This window comes from Epinephelus fuscoguttatus, linkage group LG19 (genome assembly GCF_011397635.1).
Source record: "Epinephelus fuscoguttatus linkage group LG19, E.fuscoguttatus.final_Chr_v1".
Taxonomy (NCBI): Eukaryota; Metazoa; Chordata; class Actinopteri; order Perciformes; family Serranidae; genus Epinephelus; species Epinephelus fuscoguttatus.
Genome location: NC_064770.1, coordinates 9324786 through 9345272, shown reverse-complemented (window position 1 = coordinate 9345272; position 20487 = coordinate 9324786). Strand labels below are relative to the sequence as shown.

General features: G+C 39.2%; 1 protein-coding gene across 1 annotated transcript; it reads right to left on the bottom strand.

The window, feature by feature from the left end:
* Positions 1-930: 930 nt before the first annotated feature.
* Positions 931-19827, bottom strand: lg19h16orf89 (linkage group 19 C16orf89 homolog). Its single transcript, XM_049561493.1, has 8 exons — positions 19558-19827; positions 14842-14994; positions 13329-13479; positions 8426-8543; positions 5405-5567; positions 4141-4245; positions 2072-2161; positions 931-1214 (listed from the first exon to the last, which is right to left on the bottom strand). The coding sequence occupies exons 1-8, from the start codon at positions 19733-19735 to the stop codon at positions 1111-1113; spliced, it is 1062 nt and encodes a 353-aa protein (XP_049417450.1). The 5' UTR covers positions 19736-19827; the 3' UTR covers positions 931-1110.
* Between the last annotated feature and the right edge of the window lie 660 nt (positions 19828-20487).

The window sequence follows — 20487 nt, the reverse complement described above, 5'->3', positions numbered from 1 at the left end:
AAACAACTTGTAAAGTTTTTCTTTAAGGCTACAGTAAATATTAATTGGCCTTTCAAATAGGGATGCTCCAATCAGGCTTTTAATGGTTGCTAATATTAACCTGTTGATAAGCATGTTTACAGACAGATCCTGCAGAAAAGATCCTGAAAGAACCACTACTAAAGATCAATATGCTTTAAACAAACTGCTTGTCAGATCATTAAACATCATCTGAAATACCTAACACCTTTCTGATGTCTGAATTTGGGGACTAGCATTCCCATTTTATGCACAATTACTAGAATAAGAACCAGGTGATACTGTACAATATTTCTCCTTTAATTCATCACATCTTATCATACTCCAAAATCAACAGGTGTCTTTTCCACCTGAATTCTGGGCAGGTCTCCATCCTCTGCAAACTTTTTGTCTCTGAATGATCACAGAGCAGCCTGAAATGTCAAATTCAGTCAAAAACTACCAAGCAGGAGATTACATCACAGTTAACACTATCACTGTGTATCCCTTTGACCATAACTTACAAAACTGGTTAAAAAGCTGTGAGTCAAAAAGCTAAGTCTGACCCATTGGCTTACCCTGATTTCATTGAGAAAAAAAACAGTTAAATTCTTTAGCTAGCATGTTGAATCACAGGCCAAATAACAGCCTGTGTTACTGTATCTGGAGACAACAGCTGCAACCATGTCCAGCTCCACATGGACAGCAACATGAGCTGCCTGGAGATCACGTTAACTCTTTCAGCTGCTCAAGTTATTTGTGAGGAGTATATTCTGATGGTTTTTGTTGGATTGGAGCATCGCTACTTTCAAAAGACATCTTATTTAGAATTAATTAGATGCAAAGCAGATTCAGCATACGGTGTGTAAAGCATCTTCCTCATTATAATCATAGAATACAATATAGGAAAAAAAGGTAGAAGGAAAATCTCCATTTTGTGCCAAGCACCCACATCCCAGCATTTTATTAAGCATTTTCATCATCTTATGACTTATGTTCATAAAGTAACATTGTGTCGGGAGTCCAACCGTGAAGAGCCCCTCTGTCTGATGATCTACAACGTTTTGCTCATGTGAACGCACCCATGAAGAGGGTGGGTGGTGGTCGGGACATTCAGGAGAGTGGCCTCTTTGTTATGTCCTGTTCTGTCAAGTAGTAGTTAAGGTATCCTCCCAGAGCACCGACAGCCACTGCTGTCATATGACTGGAACAGCCATCTGAGAGATGAGACATAAACAGAGGAGGAGGAGAGAAACCACAGTCATAAAATGCTCCAATACATTCTTTACAAGTCACAATGCTGCATTTAAAATTTTACTTAGCTGAAAGTCAACAAGTATTAGCAGTAAAAGGATCTCTGCTTTCAAAAGTAATAGTATAGATAGTGAAAAAAGAGAAGTGCAAACCATGAAGAAGTTAAAAGAAAAGAGGGAAAATTGGAATTGAAGAAACAGGAACTATAATACCTTGATTCAAACTAACCCATCTCACAGCAACAGCAATCACTGACTCCTGTCTATCTTCAGCGTTCATTCATTTGTTATTTTTGCACAACTTGCTGACACTAACTAGGACACTTGCATGTTTTTGGCAGCTTTGATTAAAATACACTTGAATGTCCCTGTGAGGATGTTTGTTTTGACTCTGTAAGACTTTGTTCCATAAACAATACACCAAATAAAAAAATGAAAAACATAAAACTTTACAAAAGACAATAAAATAAATGAAGAGAAATAGTTTCAAGAGTACATTCAGTACTACAAACAACCATATATTTTTGTCTGTGGTTAAGGTCCTGTCAAATTCATTGCTTCTGCTGTGAGTTACTAGTTGCCTCAAGTTACATAAAAATTAAAAATTACAAATTGCATTTGTGGTATAGTGATTTTAAATATGGAGATACAGGTGAAACTCAAATTCTGGGGAAAAGAGAACACTGGTATGTGATTGGGTCCCAAAATATTGTACAGGAGCAAAAGTGTTGATACATACCATATGTGATTCTCAGCAGAGAAAGCTCTCTGTATGATGACAGACTTATAAATTACATTAGATTCATCAGTCACAAACTGACCTGGAAGTATTTTCTCCCTCCTCTTCACTCTCCTGTGAGGCTGCAGCTGTTCCAGCAGCTCGTCTCCGATGATCTGAGAGATGATGCTCTCTGGGAAAAAAACACAGCAGAGGAGATAAACTCTTAATCCATTTTATCCAGCTAATAATCGGTTCAGAGTGCTCAGACTGCTAAATAACAAATAAGTCTACATTTATGCCACCTGGTAAAACACTTTTTTTTGGTTTACGTGTGATAAAAAAAAAAAAAAAAAAAACATGAACCACATTAGATGTGTTTTGGAGCTCATGTATCTACAGTACAGGCCAAAAGTTTGGACACACCTTCTCATTCAATGCGTTTTCTTTATTTTCATGACTATTTACATTGTAGATTCTCACTGAAGGCATCAAAACTATGAATGAACACATGTGGAGTTATGTACTTAAGAAAAAAAGGTGAAATAACTGAAAACATGTTTTATATTCTAGTTTCTTCAAAATAGCCACCCTTTGCTCTGATTACTGCTTTGCACACTCTTGGCATTCTCTCCATGAGCTTCAAGAGGTAGTCACCTGAAATGGTTTTCCAACAGTCTTGAAGGAGTTCCCAGAGGTGTTTAGCACTTGTTGGCCCCTTTGCCTTCACTCTGCGGTCCAGCTCACCCCAGGTCCGGTGACTGTGGAGGCCAGGTCATCTCCCGCAGCACTCCATCACTCTCCTTCTTGGTCAAATAGCCCTTACACAGCCTGGAGGTGTGTTTGGGGTCATTGTCCTGTTGAAAAATAAATGATGGTCCAACTAAACGCAAACCGGATGGGATGGCATGTCGCTGCAGGATGCTGTGGTAGCCATGCTGGTTCAGTGTGCCTTCAATTTTGAATAAATCCCCAACAGTGTCACCAGCAAAACACCCCCACACCATCACACCTCCTCCTCCATGCTTCACAGTGGGAACCAGGCATGTGGAATCCATCCGTTCACCTTTTCTGCGTCTCACAAAGACACGGCGGTTGGAACCAAAGATCTCAGATTTGGACTCATCAGACCAAAACACAGATTTCCACTGGTCTAATGTCCATTCCTTGTGTTTTTTGGCCCAAACAAATCTCTTCTGCTTGTTGCCTCTCCTTAGCAGTGGTTTCCTAGCAGCTATTTGACCATGAAGGCCTGATTCGCGCAGTCTCCTCTTAACAGTTGTTCTAGAGATGGGTCTGCTGCTAGAACTCTGTGTGGCATTCATCTGGTCTCTGATCTGAGCTGCTGTTAATTTGCGATTTCTGAGGCTGGTGACTCGGATGGACTTATCCTCAGAAGCAGAGGTGACTCTTGGTCTTCCTTTCCTGGGTCGGTCCTCATGTGTGCCAGTTTCGTTGTAGCGCTTGATGGTTTTTGCGACTCCACTTGGGGACACATTTAAAGTTTTTGCAATTTTCCGGACTGACTGACCTTCATTTCTTAAAGTAATGATGGCCACTCGTTTTTCTTTAGTTAGCTGATTGGTTCTTGCCATAATATGAATTTTAACAGTTGTCCAATAGGGCTGTCGGCTGTGTATTAACCTGACTTCTGCACAACACGACTGATGGTCCCAACCCCATTGATAAAGCAAGAAATTCCACTAATTAACCCTGATAAGGCACACCTGTGAAGTGGAAATCATTTCAGGTGACTACCTCTTGAAGCTCATGGAGAGAATGCCAAGAGTGTGCAAAGCAGTAATCAGAGCAAAGGGTGGCTATTTTGAAGAAACTAGAATATAAAACATGTTTTCAGTTATTTCACCTTTTTTTCTTAAGTACATAACTCCACATGTGTTCATTCATAGTTTTGATGCCTTCAGTGAGAATCTACAATGTAAATAGTCAAGAAAATAAAGAAAACGCATTGAATGAGAAGGTGTGTCCAAACTTTTGGCCTGTACTGTATAAATAGACAAGCTAGGAAGAAGATTATCACCTCTGATCTAAACAGACCGAAAAGAAAAAAATCCAGATGTGCATTAGTCTCAACACAGTTTGAGAGTGAAGCACGGATACAAGGCAAGGTAATTTTTACAACTAAATTGCTGTAAAAAAAAAAACACTCACTGTCTCTCCCAAAGCAGCCCACTTCCTCATCCTGCAGCCTGAGGATATGCTGCAGCCAATCAGCATTGTAGAAGTCAGAGAAGCCAGCCAATCCACAAATCAGGACTGTTGATGGAGAGCAGAGGAACTCAAGTCAGTCAAAACATTGTTCAATCTTAATGACATTTAAATTTGATCACAGTGCAGATTCCTTTCTTTCAGTAATTTTCTGGACATGAATCAAGAAAGTTTAAAGGTCCAGTGTGTAGGATTTAGGGGCATGTTTTGGCAAATATTGTATATAATATTCATTACTATGTTTTCAGTGGTCTAAAATCAACCTGAAAATAAGAATTGTTTAGTCGGGAACACTTTAGACAAAGAAAACTTTATTTCCATTTGTAGTATTATATGTGGTATTTCTACTACACAGAAAGCCTCTTCCACGCACCTACGTGGAAAGCCTAAGGTGAAGAGAGCACACCTCTCCGCCCTTTTGTGTGCCCACGTAGAAAGCCTAAAGTTGAGAGAGTTCACCTCTCTGCCCTTCCATGTGCAAATGAGGAAAGCCTGAGACAGAGAGCGCAAACCCCCCTGCCCTTCCATGCGTCCACATGGAAAGCCTAAGGCGGGGAGAGCAGCAGCAAAGACCCCCAGACCAGAACAGAGCAGCATCAATGACAAACAGAAATGAAATTTATAAGTCAGACACAGCATGAAAAGGAGGAGCTGGGGTGGAGGCAGGTTTCAAATCAGCCACTGTAGTTCTCCTACACACTAGGCACATGTTTCAGGTCTGCACCTTACCACTAGATGCTAATGAATCCTACACACTAGACCTTTAAGTCTTTTTCCACTGGAAGTTACTAAAAATATTTTTGTCCCATAGGCTGACTTTGGCTGTTTTCCATCCCTTGTACAATTTGTTAGGAAAGGTTAAACTTGAAAAAATCCTTGCAAAAAAAAAAATTAAACACAGCAGAGAGAAGCTAACAAAGCAATTAATTGATCAAGACTATAACTGAAGAATTAATGGACAGTCAGAATAATATTTAGTTACAGCCCTATCTGATTAACAATAGTTACATGTACCAAGACATTGCTATTAGATTTTCCAAAGGGTTTTATGAACCAACAGAGGTGGAAGTCTTTTTTAAACTTTTGTAAAGCATGAAAATTGCCAGACATATTATGCAAATATATGTATTTTGGAACCAGTATAAATTATTAGATAAGATAGAAAAGAAGATTAAAACCCTAAGAGAGAAACCTGTTTAAAACTCACTGTTTTCAATGAAGATGTCCACCGTCTGCTCGGTCAGACCGTCTCTGATGATGTCCTGGTTGGTCTTCATCATGTTGGAGCAAAAGATCTTCTCGTAGCTGCGTTCAGTCATGTTGGCTCGGGTTGCTCGAGTGTCGCCTTTCAGCAGGTTGGTGCAGCCTCTCTGAGAGGGAAACACAAATCAGCCAGTGTCTCTGAAATTTAGTACAGTCGAGGTTATAAAACAATGATTCTGCTTATTCCTGCTAATTTACTGATGTGTTTCAATTTTAGCATCTACTGAGAATCCTGCATTGTGCGGGTATTTTCAGAGGTAACTACTGGTATCTATAAAAAGATGTTCCTCTCCTTTAGGGCACTGTTAGTTTGAATGTCCTTCACTTTGTTTTGTTGTCTGGCTAAAGGTACGTGGTGTGGTTCTTCACCACTTGCAGCCCTGCAGAGCATTTTTTTAAGAATGAGTCCCTTTATTAATGTTCTCATGCACCAGCATAAGGATGCCAGTTTGATGCTATTCCACTGACTGATAGTTGGTGGCGATAACATAAAAAGGCAATGAAGAGGACTGTGAGCCAGCAAACCAAAAAATGCTCTATTACAAAAGTTGACATATTTCACGCCAATGGTATGAAGTGGTATACACTTCCTGTCACCTAAGAGGGCACAGCCGTCTCTCTCCCCCATCCCCCCTCTTTGTTTTGAAAGCACATTTAAAACAATACAACACTACATACAGGACAAATTTAATGTTTGCTCCTCATTTTCCCATTTGTTTTTATCTACAAGCTAAATATGTGATATCAGCCGAGTACGAGATCATATCAGATCTCTCAAGAGTGTGTTGCTAAGACAGAGACATGTCTCCAACGAAGTTATTTTCTCCTGATATGTCTGTCTGAAAAATGCTGCTTTAGTTTCGGAATGTTTGGAAGATGTCTGGCTTGTAAAAAGAGGGCCCAGTATTTACTTCAGTGACTATAGGGTAAAATAAGTGGTCATAATCTGCGCTCACATGCACTTCATATTAGAGTCAATAAACTCAGGACCTGATGCTAGTCTCCTAAAGGGGCAGAGCAGTAATAAAACCCATGAGATACAGGAAAAGAATCTAGCATGGGCGTCTCATTTCCAAACCGTCTCTGAGCAAACACGGATGTGAAAAATGTATGTTTAAGGAGCAAGTAAATGCATTCAGTGTGTGTTTTGGCCTCAAGGATTCACACAATGTCAACATAACTTTAACTTGCCAAAGAGTCCAATGCAGCCAACTGGATGACTTTGCACACCAAAGAGTGAAGCACTTGTCAAGGCTAAGAGGTGACAGGTTGTAGGAGCAAGTTAAACAGTGAGAAACTTACTTCATGTACAATGCTGCTACGGTTCTCTGTAAAATCAGTGAGTACTTATTGTGATCGTATTTAAAGATACTGAACATAGTGCACACTAATGTCAATCAGCAGCTGTAACAGACACTGTATTAGTGGAACCCTGTGGCTATGGCACTGCCAGAACTTTAGATTTGTAAATGTTTTTTAATGTAGGTGATAACTTCACCTGGCTCTACTTAGTTTAGTGTTGTGATGCCAAGATTACTACAGAGGAGTAGAAATGTATGGACCAATGCACTTGTAATGACAGTGAGTAGTAGACTGACTGAATGTGGAAAAACTGACATATTGTTGAAAAAGCACTTATTTTTCTTTTTTTTTTCTGACATCTCAGGCTGTTCATTTTCTGTTTTGTCAATGGATGGATGTTTTCAGAATGTACTTGTACTTCCTTACACTACTACTTCACTACTTCCTTACTGGTACAACCCACTTAAGATCTTATTGGGCTGTATTTGGCCCATTATCTCTAAAATGAGTTTGACACCCCTGCTTTAAAGGAGCTATATGTAAGAAATCTAAAGCAAATAGTCATAGAATCCTCCTAATATGTCACAGAGACTAAGGAATAATGTTCATATAACATACTGATCTCACCGACAACAATAGTACAGCCAGAATATTCGCATTTAAAAAAAGATTCTGCGTTCCGCAAATCATGTTTATGTTTTGAATTTGTATTTTGGCCTGTTGCACTACCCACCGCCGTCTACCAGTCATGCAGTCAGTAGAGTCTCAGCATCAGTTACAGTTACGACTGAGCTACAGCAGCACGGCAAGCAGCATTAGCAGTGTCCCAGTACATAGCATGAGCATAGACTGTATAAGAGCATGAGCAGCCGGCTTCTCCTCAGCTGCATCCCGGCAGCAGCGTTAGCAGCAGAGAAGCTGGACATGCTCGAACGGTCCACTGGAAAACCAAAGATCAAGGACACGGCGACGCAGCCCTGCCACGGCAGCCGCCCGTGGCAGGGCAAATCAGTCTCCAGCGTGCCGCTGTCCAGCAACCTCGAATCTGTAGGAGAGGGGTGGCGGACATGACTCGCAGCAGTATTTTGAATTTGAGTGCAGTAACCGTTTTGGCCACATTCTTACATACGGCGCCTTTAACAGTTTACAAAAAAACTTTACAGGGTACCTTTAATCAGTGAGCTTTGGAAGTGTTGGTAGGTTAGTTGCTTCCAGTCTTTATGCTAAGCTTATCTAATCGCCTCCTAGCTCTGGTGCCATAGGCATTAGGCTGGCTCTCGGCAAAAAAAAAAAAAAATGAAAAAGTGAATCTCTATCTAATATTTAAACAAATACTTTGACCCTTTTAACTCTGTTGTGGCTTAGAAGCTGGATTGTAGCAGTTTCATTTTTCCAGTGAGCAAAAAATCGAAATGCATAGATAGATATATTTTCACTCAAACAGAATCTAAAGCATCACAGCATTAGTCAATATTAATACCAGCTTGTTCTTAAAGTTTTTAACCACCTGCAAGAAAAGTTTCTCTCACTGAATATTTTAACATCCATGACATCATCATTTGTCTAGCCAAAAAATTATCTTATATATGTTTTCCTAAAGCTGTGGTTACAAATCCTTTTCAGTGATTGAATAATTTTGGGGTGAATCAGTTAAACATCTCACCATTTTTCCAATCATGAAGTAGAGCAGCTGGTGGGACAGAGAGTAGTGTGGACAGCCAAAGCGGGTCATGGTGTCCCGACATGGTTTGGTGACGATGCAGGGCGTCCCGTTCATTTTCCTGATCAGACAGACACACATCAGTTTGTCGAGGACTAAAACACAACTCCTCATGTGCTTTTCAGAGAATATTAAGTGTAAATCATAACATACAGTACTTGAAATACTGTTTTTGTAATGCTTCGCCTTGAGTGAATTTCTTAAAATTTGTCAAAACATCCACTTGGATTCAGAGAAGTGCTAAGGTTTTAGTGGTCAAAGGTCAAGGTCACTGTAACCTCTTAATGAATGCAATATCTCAAAAACAATGATACAGAATTTCTTCTAATTTGGCACAAATGTCCATTTAGGTTCAACAATGAACTGATTAAATTTTGGTGTCTGAAGGTCACTGTGCCCTCACATCTCATTCTCGTGAATGTGATATCTCAATAAGGCCTTGAGAGAATTTCCTCAAATTTGGCACAAATATCCACACTGACCCAGTGATGAACTGATTCAAGGTTGGTGGTCAGATGTCACTATGACCTCACAAAACATGCTTCTGGTCGTAACTCAATTCATACGCTAGTTATGACAAAGTTTCACACAAATGTCTAATAAGATAAAATGATGAAGTGATGACATTTTATATCCAAAAGGTCAAAGGTCCTGAATTGGTGACACTAATCTTGGGTGCCTATCTTGAAACTGTGCTGACTGTATAGACCAATCAATAGTAAATGCATAGTTTTCAACCAGTTACATGGCAAAATAATCTGTTTCTAGACCAAAAAAGCCCAGTTGCCCTAGAAAATTCCTTTTCCCTTCAAATTACTAGGCAACACTACTAAACAGTTTAATGTTTGACATTGCAGTGGTTTATTGGTGTGCTAACATACTACAAAAACTATTCCTCTATCTTCCATCCTAGAAAAATTATTTATTGCAAGGTTGGACAGTTTCATAGATAAACAATTTATTAACATATAGCCAATATGGCTTTAGAAGCAACAGATCCACTTCACTGGCACTGATGGAAGTGGTAGAAGAATTAACAAACTCATTGGACAATAAACTGTACTCAGTAGGAGTGTTCATAGATCTAAAGAAAGCATTTGATACAATAAATCACGAAATTATATTATAAAAGTTGGAACGGTATGGTATTGGGGGGTGGGGCTTAGTTGGGTATAAAGCTATATTGAAAATAGACAACAGTTTGTGCAGTTGGGTGAGTATAGGTCGGCATGCTTAGATATCACTTGTGGCGTCCCACAGGGATCAATACTTGGTCCAAAACTATTTATATTATACATAAACGATATAATTAATGTCTGTAATATTCTTAAATTTGTCATTTTTGCTGATGACACTAATATGTTCTGTTCTGGCGAGCATTTACAACAGCTATTGGGGGATGTCACAACTGAACTAGGGAAACTGTAACTGTGGTTTGATAACAACAAACCTTCTCTGAATGTTAATAAATCAAAGTTTATTTTATTTGGAAACAGACCAGTTCACCCTAACATACAGGTAGGAGTAAGTAGTAGCAGCTTTAGCCTTGAAAGAGTTTATGATTATACTTTTCTGGGAGTGAAAATAGATCACAAACTTAATTGGAAAACCCATATAGACCATGTCAGGTTGAAGATGGCAAGGAGTACTGGCATTTTAGGTAAGATCAGACACATATTAAACCACAAAACATTGCACACACTGTACTGTACCCTCATTTTACCATACCTGACATATTGTGCTGAGATGTGGGGAAACACATACAAAAGCAACCTACAACCTATTATTACTATGCAGAAAAAGGCAATAAGAATTGTAAATAACGTAAGGTTCAACCATCACACCAATATACTGTTTTCTAAATTAAGACTATTAAAGTTCCCTGACATAGTGGATCTTAAAACAGCACAGGTAGTATATAAGGCAAGAAATTATTTACTCCCTAGTAAACTACAAAAAATAATTGTTGGCAGAGATAGGCAATATGATTTAAGACGTGAATTTATTTTCCGACAATCTAAAGTTCGTACAACACTTAAAAGTATGTGTATTTCCGTCATTGGGGTGAAGTTATGGAATAGTTTACAGGACAAACTGAAAAAAAAGTAAGAATATCTTTCAGTCTATAAAGAAGTTTAAATATATTCTACTTGAAAAGTATAGTAAAATTGGTGCACGATCGGATACATAATGTGTATTGTGACTCTTATCTATGTTTCATTTGTTAATTATTGACTATTCGTTTTCTTGATGGATACATTTCCGTTTTTTTTGTTTGTTTGTTTTTTTCTGTTGTTTTTTCTCCTTGTTGGTGTTACCATTCTTGCAATCATTTATTGATGGGACGGATTAAAGGGCCAGTATGTAAAATGGGTTGAAAACCATTGAAAACAGTGACACCAGTGGTCAAATTCTACATTGCAGGGCTCACTCGCTCACTCCTCCCGTCGGGTAAATGACGGTGGCCTCGTAGGGACAAAAAGCCTTGCGCAGACACAAGTTTTTCAGGAGTAGGTCTATCTAGTGAGGAGGTGAATATTTATTTAGAAATCTAAACCATGTTACGATATTGTAATGAATCACTCACGAGCAGGAGACCAGAGTAGCGCTTGGGGAAAAGGCCCGTTTATTTGAGCACTCCAAAAACTCCGGTAACACTCCAGGGGGTAGGACGTAACAGACTCCGTCCCAAACTCTGACTCTTCCAACGTAGCACACACACTTCATACACACATACTCACTTATAGTACCGAGCAGGGCAGCCCTCCCCTCTCTGCTCCACCAATCTCCAGCCCGCACACTGACTGACAGCTTACACTACAATATTGTAGCGACCCTGCAGTAAATGTTCTGTTATAATGTCAGTGTTCTGTGAGTTAATGGCATGTTTGCGATTGAATGAGTATAGGTAGGGAGGCGGGGTGCGAGTGTGACGGGGATGAGAGCTGTGTGAGTGCACTTGCTGGTGTGTGTATGAGCGAGCTGGAGGAGAGAGCAGGAGTGCACAGTTGGAGATACAGCTAAATTGTTGTTTGTTGTTTGTTGGTTGTTTTGGCGTAGTTATGGCCAACAGTAACCTGTACTGTTCAGTAATAAACGGTGGTTTGAATCCAATCAGCAGGGTACATAGGAGTAAAGTTACTGCTATCCTATTGTCTGTTATTGACATAAGATGAAAATTTTCAGTACGTCCTGCACTGTGATCCGCTGGGATACACCGGTGAGCAGGCACAGACGTAACCTGTAAACAAAACTCAGCTGTTTATTTAGCCTAGCAATATCTCCGGACTATAGTAGCTGCAATGGACGACTTTGAATGCGATTTTGAAGAGTGTCTTGTAGCGGACACAATTCCAGAGCCATACCTGTTTGAGCCGGAGTATACAGATGAGGAACTCCATGTGTTGGATGCTGAGCGGGCGAGAAGAGAGGCTGAATCCTCTGCTCCCATTTTGCTGCACAGAATGGGATTCGGTGCTCCCATCGTTGGGGAGATATATCATCAGGAGGAAAAGCGCTGCAGAGAGCGCATCACAAGGAGTGAAGTTGCGTCTTCTTTTCCTTGCAGATAACGGTTCGGGTTCATTCTCTCCTGTTGCGTGCTAAGTGTGGTCCATTCGCAAACTTTATAACTAAAAAAACTTTTCACTACTCTCTATCAACGAACTACTAACACTCTCTGCTGTTTCCTCCTCCTTCTTCCTTCCTTCCGCTTTCTTCATTGGTTTATTTATACACTCGAAACGCGTTCTCTGGCTGGCTGGATTGTCCGCTCAGGCTGCCGTACATACATGGCGGCGCGAGATAGCGACCTCTCTAAAGCAAGGCCCTTGCTATATACATATATATATATATATATATATATATAAAAGCATAATTTTAAGGCTACAAAAACCAAACGAATTTTATTTCGTAGCAATTATACACATAAACATATTAATGGGTAGAATATTCAGATTCAGATTCAGATTCAGATTTGACAATAAACCATGCTAAATATTACACACTGGCCCTTTAAGGGAAGGCACAAAAAAGCTGTACAGCTTCAGCCTTTTCCTTTTCAATCTACAGTAGTCTATTTATTTAAAAAAATAAAAATAAAAAAAAGAGTATAAGTCTGATGTGTACTATAATGCAAAGATAATATGCAAAGATTGTAATGTGCAATGATTGAAATGACTGAAATAAAATACATCAGTCAGTCAGTCATCTTTACTGGTACGCCGCATTGTTTACTGAGGTAAATGTTTTTTGACTAGTAATAAATCATTGTAGGTAAAATAGAACAATCCAGTGTTCAAATGAATAAGTGCAATAGCCGGGTTTGCTTGTAATAACCTAGTTATTAAAGATGTTGGCCATCGTGTTTTAACTAAGCCGTGAAATGTACATAAAGTGCAATTTATTACAAGTATGCACAAGCCATGTTGAGATCTATTTTTTAAAAATTGCCTCAGGCCATTTAAAAATGGCCGCAGTTGGCCCTGGGACGTAGTTTTGGCCACCCCTGGTATAGATTTTCTGTGCTGTCCAAGGGCACATTAATAACTGAGAGCTACCAAGAATCAACATTTATATTTTCTCAGAGTTCCTCTTGTCCACATTTTTAGCAGCTGGACAGTGGACACTGTTTAGAGATACTTTAGTAAGTCAAATGAATACTGTAAACTATTTTCTGATCCATGATTTACATCTGGTTAAGGTCAGTAAAAGACTGTAGTTGTAATCAAAAGACACAGGCTCTGGCTGTGTTTGGCAGACGGGTTGTGAACCTCAGTCTCCTTGAGATTGCTTGTGGTGAAATAAAGTCGTGCTATGTCAGGTGTTTGTTAAAATGTGTTCGTACCAGGTTCCCAGCAGCAGGGTCAGACATTTGTCGCTGAGCTGCTCATCATAACACTCGGTGGTCATGGTAGAGGGATACACCAGGCTGGAATCTGTGGAGCTCCACTCCTGAGGAATCAACCAGAAACTCCACGACAGCAGGGGCTCAAACTCTGCATGACACACAGGAGGGGATTCTCTCTGAGGTATAAGCCTGTTCTTAACCATCATAAACTATGTATTAATGATCATTTACAGTCTAACTGAAATTAATGTTTTGTCTTCTTGCATAAAGTGACCTCTTGTCGTTGAGTGTGACCCTCCTCTGTCCTCATTAATACCCAAAGGGGGGAAATTTATATTTTGGATGGAATCATTTGGATTTCCATGATTGCATCTTTTGTCTGTGCATTAAAAGAGATGCTGTGAAAAAGACATTGATCTCAGTGAGCTCCTGATAAACATTAATATCAGACAGTTACGTTGGCTGTCTGTCCTCAGCTTCAGAGGCTCCTCTCAGAGCCATTTTTAATGTGGCTGTTTTATTCTCTCCTTGCAGGACATGTCAAACAGCAGCTTTAAGGTAGTTCTACACAGGTGTTACTAATTGAGCATAGCGTTAGGTCAGGCAGGACACAATGTCAAGCTTGTCTCACATCTCTGCTACATCTGCTACTGATGGAGCAGCTAATTGATGGAAGGGAGTCAGCTGATAGATCACATAATTCCTTCCTATGTAACCAATTGGCAAATCTCATTCAGGGTGCCCTATTTAAACTGCGACCTGTCTACTGTTGCTGCTTCCTCTGCAAGCTGCTTTGCAACCGGCCTCCACTCCAGCTCCTCCTTTTCATGTTGTGTCTGACTTATCAATGTCATTTCTGTTTGTCATTGATGCTGGCTGGAAGGGCAGGAAGGTTTGCGCTCTCTGCTTTAGGCTTTCCATGTAAGGACGTGGAATGGTAGAGAGGTGTGCTCTCTCCACCTTACGCCTTTAGTGTAGGCCCAAGGAAAGGCATAGAGGCCCCAGAACAGAGCCATCCGGCCAAATATAATACTGCAAATGGACATAGATTATCTTAGACAAAAGTGTTCCTGACTGAAATAATGTTATCATGTACTGTATATAGCTATTGTGACAGTGGCCTTTGCTCAACCGTTGTATTTTCTCTTTCTGACTGACACACAGGTAACATGTGTCTCATGAACCTGAAAGATACAGCTTACTTAATACTGGTAGTATTCGCATTGAAATGCACACCAAGTGTCAGACAAGCAGTCTTTTTTTTTTTTTTTTTTTATAAATTTTCTAGTTCAACATTATTATTACTTAGTAAAGCTCATTCACATTTATTAACATTTTATTTTATTAACAACAGAGGCCTCCTGAGCTGGCAGTTTTTCATGCGTGACAGTGGGTTTTACCTGTTTTAAGTTATAACTGCAGGTCTTTCATTGACCAAAGGGTTTGTGCGCTTGTCTGGTTACATTTGATCAAACACCACAGGATTTCTGGAAAATGAAGTCTTTCTCACCTCTGTAGTATTTGGGGTCATTCTGCTGCAGGGCGGCAATGGCCTTGTTGAAGCTCTGATCAAGACGTCTGACCAGAGCGACTGCGCGGGTTCTCTGAGCCCAGCTGATCGGGTCACTGTGAGGCCACGTCCGAACTGCCTCCTTCAGCTCAGCTGAAACACAAAACAGCAGAATCAGGATCAGTGGGTCAAAGAGAAAATGCATTCTTTGCAAAAATAGTGTCTGTTTGTATGAGAACGGCTGTATGCAAATGGAAATCGCAAGCAATTTATTAAAACTTAACACTGAGCACGATTACATGCGCACAATAATCAGATAACTGGGAATAATCAGATAATGGTAATAATCCGATTTGACGTGTTTACGTGCACTTCAATAATCTGATAATCAGAAAAACCTGGTTTACATGATTCAGTCCTTCAGTTGGATTTCTCCTCAAGTACATGACATAAAACTCAAACTTCCTGTTACAATAGGTACTCATATCCTTGAAAAACCTCAAAAAGTACGCAAGTCATATATTTGCAAAATAAAGCGCTCATCATGCTGACAGCTTATATTCTTACAGTACTGTTTGTTTTTATCATTAACAAATACATGTGAGAGCATGCTAATGTGTAGTTTATCAATGTAGAGCCAATTTTACATACTTTGGGTAGATTCGGAGTAAAAGTACTGCAAAGTGCAATATACAAGTGTATTGTATATAAACTTCTCACACAAAGTGCATAACATATAAGTGAGATAAAATAAAAGTGACAATTTAAACACTGAGAATATAAAAATATATTATTTTATGTAAAATCTTTATCTGAAAGGAAACAAAAGCTGTCAGATTAACGTAGTGGAGTAGAAAGTACAATATTTCCCTCTAAAATGTGGGAGTGGGAGTATAAAATAGCAAAACCTGAAAGAAACCAGATTAAAGGGTATACATGCACCAAATAATCTGACTATTGGGGGAAAAGCTAGGTGTGTTTATGTGATTTCTCATCATCAGATAATGGCTTTTATCTGATAAAGCCTATCGGATTATGCTGTTCACATGACCACTTGAATAATCAGGTAACTCCAGAAATCAGACAATGATCAGTTTATTAGTGTGCATGCAAACACGCTCACTGAGGTCATGTCCTGTGTGTTTTAACTATGCAAGCTGCTTTGCTGTATGGGTGTCGCTCTGTCTGCCAGTCCAGGTTGAAAAATCTCAACAAATATTGGATGGATTCCCTTACAAAAAACAACTTTATTCAAGTGTGCTATCAGTATACTTTATTAACTAATAATGAAAGAGTATGCTTTCAGTTTGCTTTTTATGTAGTTTATGGACTTACCAAGAGTACATGGCTTATACCAACAAGTATACAAAAAGTCTAAGTATATTTGACTTATAATAATAATAATAATAATAATAAATTTTATTTATAAAGCGCTTTCCAAAGTTCTCAAAGTCACTTTACAGAATAGGTTAAAAACACATCAAAAAACAATTTACAGCAAAAGACATCGAAGACAAAGAGGAATAGCAATGGGAGTGAAAAACAAATAAATAAATAAATGAATAAAAAAGTAGCTAAACATTAAAAGCAGAACAGAACAGGTGAGTTTTGAGTAGTGATTTGAATGATGGGAGGTCAGTTGGGGGCAGCAACGGAGAAGGCTCTGTCCCCCCAGGTTCTGTGCTTGGTCTTGGGGACGGTGAGAAGATTGGCATTGGAAGAGCGGAGGCTGCAGGAAGGGGTGTAAGGGTGGAGCAGGTCTGTGAGGTAAGAGGGGGCCTGGTTATGGAGGGCTTTATGGGTGAGCAGGAGGAGTTTGAGGAGTTTATACCTGTATTTAAACATCTGGTTAAGATATACTTAAGAAAGGTATAATTAGGTATTTCTGCCTTAAACAGAAAGTTTAATCCCAGGCGGCAAGGTCACTCACTCAATATTGAAATACCATCAAAATTATCATTTTTATTGTTCAACGCTAAATAATATTGAATAAGTGTTGATAATTGCACTGCACTTAGGTGGTTTTATTCCCACCTTTTAGATAGAACTTTTGCAGTCACCATAGGTAATTACACATCCTCGAAAACTCAGATTACCTGTGGTGTACCGCAAGGTTCAATTTTAGGTCCAATTTTATTTTCTATTTATATGCTTCCACTCGGTCAGATCATCCGCCACCACAATGTGTCTTTCCATTGCTATGCGGACGACGCACAGGTATACCTCCTGCTGAGACTGGATGACCCAAGAAGCCTAGCTGCTGTGTTAGACTGTCTCAACGATATCAACTGTTGGATGGCCCAAAACTTTCTTCAACTCAATAACTCCAAATCCGAAATCATACTGTTCACTCCCCTAAACTCCACCAGTCCCATTGAAAATAGCCTTGGTCCCCTGTCCGTTAACATCAAATCCGCAGTTAGAAACTTAGGAGTAATATTCGATCCAGACCTCAACTTCCAACCTCATATCAATAAAGTTGTCCAGTCCTGCTTCCATCAGTTAAGAACTATCTCCAAAATCAAACCCATGCTCCCACATTCTGACTTAAAAAAAAAATAATAATAATAATCCACGCATTCATCTTCTCCAGACTCGATTACTGTAACTCACTCCTCTCTGGCATAAACCATAAATCACTCTCCCACTTCCAACTGGTCCAGAACGCAGCAGCTAGGCTTCTTACTGGTTTTAACAGATGGTATCACATCACCCCAATCCTGGCTTCCCTCCATTGGCTCCCTGTGCGTTTTAGAATTGATTTTAAGATTTTACTGATCACTTTTAAAGCCCGTCTGGGTCTGTCCCCAAGTTACATAGCAGAAACGCTGACCCCATATGAGCCAGTACACAGCCTTAGATCCTCGGGCAGGGCCCTCCTGGCCATTCCAAAGTCGAGACTTAAATCTAAAGGCGACCGCGCCTTTTCCATCAGGGCCCCTCGACTTTGGAACGACCTGCCTGAGGAGATGATGCTTGCAGAATCAGTAACATCTTTTAAATCTCTTCTTAAAACCCATTTTTATAGACTTGCCTTTATGTGATGTCATCTTTTTATTTATTCTTTTTGTTTATTCTTTTAATTTATTTTATTCTATTCCTTTTAATTGTTTATTCTTTGTTATTCTGTTGTCATTGTGCAATGTTGTCTTTTTATCCTTCTATTCGTTTGTTTCTAGTATTTAGAAATATTTATTGTTGCCTTTATTGTTCTTATCTCTTTTAACATTCTGTCTTATCATTCTGTCTGTGTTTTGCTTAACTCAATTTTAGCTGTTTGCCCTCACTGTTTTGACTCTCTGTTGCTATAGATATCCTGCATTTGCTTTGTTTGTCAAAGCACTTTGTAAACTTTTGTTTTTAAAGGTGCTATATAAATAAAGTTATTATTATTATTAATTCTTTGCTTTGGCAACGTTGAAATAACAGCACTGAATTAATATTGATTTTTGGGCAGCTCCATTGCCCACTGGCAACCACATCAGTTCACTCTTCGCTTTGTTCAACACTTCAAGGCCTCAACATATCTCAAAATCTACTGGGCGTATTTCCATGCTATTTGGCTGAAATTTATTACACACATTTATGCTCTCAGGGGGATGAACCCTGCTGACTTTGGTGATCCTCTGGGTTTTCCTCTAGTGCCACCATGAGATTCACATTTATATTTTTTTGTGAAATACCTCAACAACTATTGAATGGGTCATGATGAAATGTGGTTCACACATTCATGTTCCCCTTAGGATGAATTGTAATAACTTTGATAAAGACTGTAAAGGCTAAACATCAGCATGTTAGCACTGTCATTGTGAGCATGTTAGCATTCTAATGTTAGCTTTTACTTCAACCACCACTGAACCTTAGTACAGCTTCACAAAGCTGCTAGCACAACTGTAAATAAATATAGCACTTCTTACACGAGGTCACAAAGTTCAATGACAGATATTTCAATTAAAAAAACAGCAAAAAAACAGAATAAAGAATTAATGAAATGCCTTTGAAATAAGCAGGTGTTGAGATGACATTTAAACACTAAACTGTTTTGAGAGATTGCTCATCTGACCCCCAGAGTTACAAAATCTCGGTCACCACCAGGCTTGAACTTTGAACCTGTTGACTTTATGGGAATAGTAACTCAATGATATTAGATAGAAAGATAGACAGACAGATAGATAGATAGATAGATAGATAGATAGATAGATAACACATTATTATAATGTGGTGTGTTCTCATTTAAGAAACTAAGCTGTAGCATTATTACAACTAAATTCTGCTGTAATGTAGATGTATTTACTGGTTGGCAAATGTTCATCATTAATTAAACAAAATGCAAAAATATAACAAAATGCTTATAATAAAACACAATTTAGTGTTTTTAGAAGAAAAGGTATTGAATTGTTTAAAATGTCAATGTATTGTCTTTGCTGTAAAAGCACTTTATATCCCTCTACAGCTTAATAACTCAAATTAGGGACAAAAGTGTGTCTGTTAGGTTTGACAGTCTTCAACTTTTAAACAATAGGCTATGATTCCCCTAAAATGTCCCCTATATCGAGCAGTGTAGTACCATTTCACCACAGAATAGTTTACTTATTAGTAGTAGTGCCTATAGCGCATTTGCCTAAAAAAGCGACCCACTTGGGCCAAATAAACAAAAACACAGATATTTTCCAGATGTTTCCTGCAGCTTTTTTACCACAGGGCGTGTTGACGTACCTTGCAGCATAAGGAAGCCGACCACCCCATCCAGGTTGATGTGCTCATGTTGCCGCTCCAGGAAGGATGCTCCCCTGGAGAGGCTGTTCAAGATGTCATCGATCACCTCCGCCCGCGACCCGAACACTGCGGCAAACAGAGCCAGCACAGCGGCCAGCTGGTGCCCCGCTGCCCGCATGTTCTCACTCGGACAATCCCAGTCTGGAGGCTCCGGGACAGTTTCTCTCCTTCGGAAAACAGGCTGTCTCTCCTCAAACAGGAGGGGGAGGAAAGTAGGGAGGCTAGGGGAGGAAACAGTCGTGACGTCAGAAGGGCTGTTATTATGAAATCCCAACTTTAAAGTAGCCTAATTTTATTTGCATATTTGTAGCACACACTTTCACTCCACGATACAACTTCCAAGTAGCCCAAAACCAGTCCTTACAAGGTGAAAGAGGTAGCCTCAGATCTTTTAGGTTACTTTAGTAAAGCAGCAATTCCACTGTACAGAAACAGCCTTCTCTGTTGCAAGTAAAAATGTTGCACTCAAAAACTTAGTTAAGTACCTTTATAGTTAATAAACAGGCTATTAGCACGAAAATATACTAAAATTACCAGAAAATGTAAGTTCTCATTAAGTAGAGCTGCCCATTTCAGAATAATATAGGCCTATATTATGTTAGTAGAATATAATTATATACTGCATCTTAATATCTTATTTAGCTTATGATGTAACATCATAATTTATATTTTATAATAATCTCAACATTAGAGGAGTCCAAAGTAACTAGTAACTAATGTTGTCAGATAGTGAGGGAAAAAGTATACTTGCCTCTGAGATGTAATGGAATAAAAGCAGAAAATTAAAGATGCTTAAGTAGTACCTCAAAACTGTACTTAAGTACAGTACTGGATGTACACAGTTAAAATCCACCACTGCAAGTCTTGGGC

What these genes read in the sequence shown, in the direction of transcription:
- lg19h16orf89 (XM_049561493.1), bottom strand. Translation starts at nt 19,735, where the DNA reads ATGCGGGCAGCGGGGCACCAGCTGGCCGCTGTGCTGGCTCTGTTTGCC. An exon ending in TGACCCCAAATACTACAGAG is followed by an intron (nt 13,480 to 14,841) that starts GTGAGAAAGACT and finishes TGTGTCATGCAG; the next exon opens with AGTTTGAGCCCCTGCTGTCG. An exon ending in GAGGGAGAAAATACTTCCAG is followed by an intron (nt 1,215 to 2,071) that starts GTCAGTTTGTGA and finishes CTCATCTCTCAG; the next exon opens with ATGGCTGTTCCAGTCATATG.